This window comes from Peromyscus leucopus, chromosome 1 (assembly GCF_004664715.2).
Source record: "Peromyscus leucopus breed LL Stock chromosome 1, UCI_PerLeu_2.1, whole genome shotgun sequence".
Lineage (NCBI taxonomy): Eukaryota > Metazoa > Chordata > Mammalia > Rodentia > Cricetidae > Peromyscus > Peromyscus leucopus.
In genome coordinates, this window is record NC_051063.1 from 71,967,851 (window position 1) to 71,973,695 (window position 5,845).

The window sequence follows — 5,845 nt, forward strand, 5'->3', positions numbered from 1 at the left end:
CCCTGGGAGGGGCTGAAAGGTTTGAATGAGAAAAGCAAAAAGGAGCTAGTCCCCCGAGGATGCCTCTTTAATAACAGATAGGATTAGTAGCCCCCAGCACTTTAGTGCGAAAGAGTCCCCTCCTCTTCCTACTTCTTACCTGCTCAGACAATATTAATTGCCAAGACATTGTCTGGGAACCGCATGGGGCAAAGAAGAAAGGAGCGGGCGGGGTCCGAGGTGGCTCTGGGCAGTGGAGCTAAGTCAGAGATGCTTCAGAATTTGCGGCTGAAATAAATGACTAATGTCCACAGCGGTGACAAAAAGAAGGAATGTCACCACGGGTGTGGCTTGTGCAACCTTTTCTTTACCGCTGATGCTGGCTGTCCTCCCTGGAGACTTGGGGGTCAGATGGGGCCATTTTAATCGTATCTCTTCTCTGATCTTAAATTCAAACCAGCGGGCATCTTTTAACCTTTTCCTTCTTGGGGCTGGGAGAGGATGGGGGGATCAGAAACAGAGTCAACTTCTGAGGCTAATGATGGAATCTGTGACTGAAGAAGCCTGGGCAGCGAAAATGGCACTCTGGGTCACTGAAAGGAGGACAGCCACCTTCAGCCAAGCCACCTGGCCCTGAGCCCGCGGCCCTCCTGGTTGGGCACTGTCATCTTTACTATAAGCCCCCTTTGACCTCTGACCCTTCTGGCCTTCCAGGTAGAAAAAAAAGTCTCCTGCCCAAGAAGAATTTTTTTGCCTCTATTTACCAAGACGGGACGTGCTGAAAAATCCCTGGCCCAGCCCAGACTCTTGTGGACCGTAGTGACCCTGGGCAGATCATTGCTCATCTTTGAACCTCATTTTCCCGGTTTTTGAAATCCAGACTGTAGTCCCCGGCCACGCCCACCTCACAGGGATGCTTAGAAAATCAAAGGAGTGTGAGAAAGCCCCAGGGCTTTGTAAACTGTAAACACACAGGGCTTTAAAAATTCCAAGTAAATGGGCCCGAAGCCAGTTACTGTGGTTCACAGATGGTGCATGAGATGCGCCAAGCATCTTTGCGAAGCGATCAGGCCTGGCCTCCGTGGCATCTTCAAGTCAAAGGAAGATGGCAAGTGCTCTAAGAGAAATAAGTAAACTTCAGTCAGGCAGATGTTTATGTAGAGGGGATACTGGAGATGGAAGCCTCCCTCGCGCCCTTCACGAGTCTCCACAGGATGGGAGGACGCTCGCGCAGCGTGCGACCGCGATCCCTCGAATCGGGAACGCGCATTGGCAAGCGAGGGTCCCTCTGGTCCAGGCCAGCTGCCACCGCGCCGCGCGGGATAGTCCCAAGGCAGCTGCGAACTCGCCCTGCACGTGGCGGGGGTCTGGCCAGTGCAAGTGCCAATCCGCAAGCAGCCCCCCGCTGCTCTCCTCCCGCCCCGCCTCCTTGCCACCCTCTCCAGCTTCTCTTGGCGGGGAAAATCTAGTTCGAGACTGGAGCGCTGTGACCGAGACAGAGCTTAAGGCAAGCCCTAGTGCGCCCATCCCGGACCCCGCGCGGCCAGCCTCTGGTCCGTGGGAGGCGGGCATGTTGGCATGGCAGGATGGCGGGGCCAAGGCGGCCCCTTCTCACCACAAGATCTCTTTCTCTGTCCTGGACATCTTGGATCCACAAAAATTCACGCGAGCTGCGCTCCCGCCGGTGCGTCTAGCTGCCCTGGAAGCCAAGAAAAGTTTAGCGGAGGTGGAAGCAGGGGAGGACGGCAGCCCCGAGTCTGCGATCGGGTCTCAGGAGACCCCTGGTAAGAATGCGAGGCGGTTTCAGTCTAAGATGGTATCCGTGTGTGTGGAGCAGCCAAGGTCTGATGAACGGCTGTTGGTGACCTGGGAGCTAGAGAAGGCGCACCCGCGCGCAGGTGCGAAGTGAAGCCTCCCCTCCTTGGAAGAAGAAAGAGGCAGGGATGAGGCTGAGATACCAGGGCAGGTATGTGCCTCATTCCTGAACACCTGCTCAGTGGATGAGCGCAACAGCTCTGACTGGCTCGCATATCTAACGGAAATGTGTTATGCTGTCCACGTGCTAGAAGCTGGGCTAGGAGTTGGGATAAAGGTTATGAAAACGCCTTCCAAGTATCTAGTATCATTAACACCACTCCTATTTTATGGCCGAGGCCATTGAGGCCAGGATTAGGTGCTTATTTTCAACCACTCGGAAACACCTGCAGAGCCCATGCCTTCACCTTTCCTGGACCTGACAGGGGACTGGGGGTGGGCCGACAGAAAAATTTGGGTGCTTTCTCTCCTAGACCATTGCACTTCATCCCTGAAGTTGGTGGACGTCAAAGGAAGGGTTCAGGAAAGTTTGTGGCTGGAAGGACTTAAGACGGAAGGATTTATGCCGAGTGGGACATGGGCATGAGATTTCTTGGAAGGAAGCCGAAGGTCTAGGGACTCTGGTCCTGGGATAGGCTGTATGCAGCACAGTCCCCTGCTCCTCGTTTCTAAGTTTGGCAGTGATTGTCTGGGGCCCGGAAGCCTCTAGTGGCCTGCCTTGGGGCCCGGCCACGGGCTTGGATTAATTGTTTGGATGGTCTCTCTGTGGGGCTGCCTTCCCCTCCCCCTAACTCCTTGATCGATATTCTATTACTGGCGACTGCATATCTCCTGCCCGCAGCTTGCAGGTACTGACTTCAAACCCCCTTTCCCTGTCTGATCCTAATATTGTTCGATTAAAACTTACCTTTAATAGATGACATCTATCGATCAGGCCCCGGACAAATCTGAAACTCTATTAACACGGCCGGAGAGAGAAGATGGGAAAGGGGGAATTTCTCTTTTTGGGGGGAGGAGGACTTAATAACTTCTTTTTTAATTGCTAGGAGTCGCACACCAAAATAGGCTTCTAGGGACTGGGGAGATTCAATAGTAAACGCACTTGACATTCCCATATCGTAATAGCAGACTCCTCTCTTCTCAGCTCGATAAAGTCACTATACTTTCTTGATATGGGGTGCCATCCAACATGTACTTTTTGGGTGCCTACTGAATGGCAGATCTGTAAAGGGCAAGAGGACACTGCACTCCTGAATCTGCTCCCTAAGATGTACGCATTGGGGACGGAAGAGGACAAAGTGGAGATAGTTGCATCAAGGGGAAAGCTGAGTCTTCTGGGGGAGGACTAGAAGGTTTGGGGATGCAGGTGGGTAGAGTTGTTACAGGCTTCTGGTCACCCTGCCCTTCTCTCTCAGATGCCGAGGGCCGAGGCACTGGCCTCGCGTCCCCCCTGGAAGGCTCCGAAGCGGAAGAGGAGGAGGAAGCAGAGGATGCGGGGCGCGCGCAGCGGCCGGAGCGCTGGCACCGGGTTCACGAGGGCTCTCCAGAGGCCCTGGTGGTGGCCGCGGGAGCGAGGGAGAGCGGTGTGGACGGGCTCCCAGCGTCCCCGGGCTCCCCCGGCTCTCCGCGGCCGCGGCGCCGGCGATCCGAGCCTAGCTGTGCCAAGCCACGGCGAGCGCGCACCGCCTTCACCTACGAGCAGCTGGTGGCCCTGGAGAACAAGTTCCGAGCCACGCGCTACCTGTCCGTGTGCGAACGCCTGAACTTGGCGCTGTCGCTCAGCCTCACCGAGACGCAGGTCAAAATCTGGTTCCAGAACCGCAGGACCAAGTGGAAGAAGCAGAACCCGGGGGCCGACGGCACGGTGCAGGCAGGATGTAGTACGCCGCAGCCTGGGACACCCGGCGCCGTGGCGGGGGCCTGTGGCAGTGGCACCGGGAGCAGTCCTGGCCCACCGGTTCCGGGCGCTCTGCCCTTCCAGACTTTCCCCACCTATCCCACGACCAACGTCCTCTTTCCCTCCTCCTCCTTCCCGCTGACGACAGCCGCCACAGGGAGTCCCTTCTCTCCTTTTCTTGGGCCCTCCTACCTGACCCCTTTCTATGTCCCACACCTATAAACCCGGTACTCCAGCCGAGTTGGGATTCGCGAGTGACCAGTATGGTGGTGTGGACCCCTGCTTCACAGAGGGGCACTGACCGCCCCCTCCTGGTGTACTGGTGTCTGTGTGCCCCTTCTCTCCAGCTGCTAGTGACGCCACCAGAGGGCGAGGAGAAGCCACCTGCTGGACTCCATACAGGCCACTAAGGGGTCCAGAAAGTATCCAGACCAAGCTGACTCAATCTTCCAGCTTCTGGACGTCACTCTTCACTTTCATTCACTTCCAGGGCTCTGTTTTTTTTTTTTTTTAAGGGTCTTGGTATTCAATACCAGGCTAATAAGGGTTCCCAGGATAGAGACCAGAGGGAGCCAAGATGCTCTGGGCACCAGCTGCTAGAGCCAAAGACTGAATATTTAAAGGTTCCGGTACATACCGAGAGGAAGAACTTTCCTTCCTGGTGGTGGAATTGTCTCAACACAGTACTTCCTCTCAAATCCTGAACAGAGCTGGGGCAAGTTGGACCCAAAACAGATGCAGCTATCAAATGGACTGTTTTCAAGATGCATAACTCAGCATTTCTAGATCTCATTATGAGATTCAGACTTGAGCCAGTTACTGATGCTAACAGACTACCTTATTTTCTGTGTGCAGACGCCACGCCACGTGTATGTACCAGGAAGTTGTTCAGCTTTGTGCCTAGACTGACCTGGAAGAGACACAACTTTGTTGCCTCACAGGTTTTGAGAGCAGCTCGGATAGATGACAGCAGCGCCCTAAATGCATCATAAGGACAGTAAAGGGAGTGATGACCCAAAGGCCATGCTGAAGTCAGTGTGTGAGCTGTTGTGATAGGCTCCTTGGTCCGGCCTACACCTTCATGGACTGCAGAACTGACAAGTTGGAGCAGAGCAAGCTCCACCCACAGGCATTGCGGTCAGGCATTTGGAAGCACAACTGTAACATTTAGAATACCCGAGAAGCTGACTTGAAAACAATTCTTGTTTTAATTTAGTTTTCTCCCCCTCCTCATGATGGTGAACAAGCAAAAGCTGTAAGGGACCAGGAAAGAAATACTTCCCAAGTGTAAAGAGCAATGAAGGCCAAAACCTTGTTGGGAATAGGCTCAAGGATACATATGTTTTAATCGCTGCTTTCTTTGTGTTGTGTGATATTTTGTTTGTGTTCTGACAAATAAAGCTTGCTTGGAGTCAGAGGTGGAGCTGGCCACTAGTTAACCATAGAGGTTTGGAGGCCTGCAGAGAGAGGGACAGGAAGTGGTAAGGTGGGGCTGAAACAGGATCTCAGCCCCTTTGGTCGGAGGAACAGAGGAGGTAGGAAGTCCCTGGTGGCTGCTCCCCTACTTCTCTGATCTCTCAAGTTTTTACCCCAATATCTGACTCCTGGTTTTTATTGATAAGATTAATTAGAATTATGCATCATCTGTCATCCAACATTTGGGGCACTAATTCACGAAACAGTTGCTTGCCCATCAGCACCCACCTAGATGGCTGGCTCTCCCTTACTTCCCCAAGCCCTCTGAGCAAGTCTGGGCTTTTCCTGTTGCAGCCTCTCTATAGCAATCTCCACAGTTGCCTGGGCTCTGAACTCCACTGGACATCTCTGCCTTCAGGCAGCTCTGGACTTTCACCTCCCACAGGTCACATATGCTACTTTTGAGCGTTCCTATGCCTGCCTTTCAGGTGGCTGGCTCTTGGGCTCCTTTTCCCGGTGGGTTGTGAGCTTTCCTTGGACCCCCTCCTCAGGTTGCTGACACACAATTGTGGCAGTTGTCCTCAGCCAGGCTGTGCATCACCTATGTTCTCTGCTCAGACATGCCAAGCAGCGCCAGCCGGTCTCTCGTCACCGTCATTGTCAGCAATTTGGTGAGAAAATGGGAATTCTTAAAGAGAATTAATTTTTTTTTTTTTTTTTTTAAAAAGGAGGTTTTGC

The 5,845-nt window shown here is 53.5% G+C and overlaps 1 protein-coding gene across 1 annotated transcript; it reads left to right on the forward strand.

The window, feature by feature from the left end:
* Positions 1 to 1,220: 1,220 nt before the first annotated feature.
* Positions 1,221 to 5,126, forward strand: Nkx1-2 (NK1 homeobox 2). Its single transcript, XM_028871948.2, has 2 exons — positions 1,221 to 1,763; positions 3,210 to 5,126. Exons 1-2 carry the CDS (start codon positions 1,550 to 1,552, stop codon positions 3,911 to 3,913), a joined length of 918 nt encoding a protein of 305 aa, XP_028727781.1. The 5' UTR covers positions 1,221 to 1,549; the 3' UTR covers positions 3,914 to 5,126.
* Positions 5,127 to 5,845: the final 719 nt, after the last annotated feature.

Bases quoted from the DNA above. Each gene is read 5' to 3' on its own strand.
- Nkx1-2 (XM_028871948.2), top strand. From the start codon at position 1,550: ATGTTGGCATGGCAGGATGGCGGGGCCAAGGCGGCCCCTTCTCACCAC. The intron at 1,764-3,209 runs GTAAGAATGCGA...CTTCTCTCTCAG, and splicing joins CGGGTCTCAGGAGACCCCTG to ATGCCGAGGGCCGAGGCACT.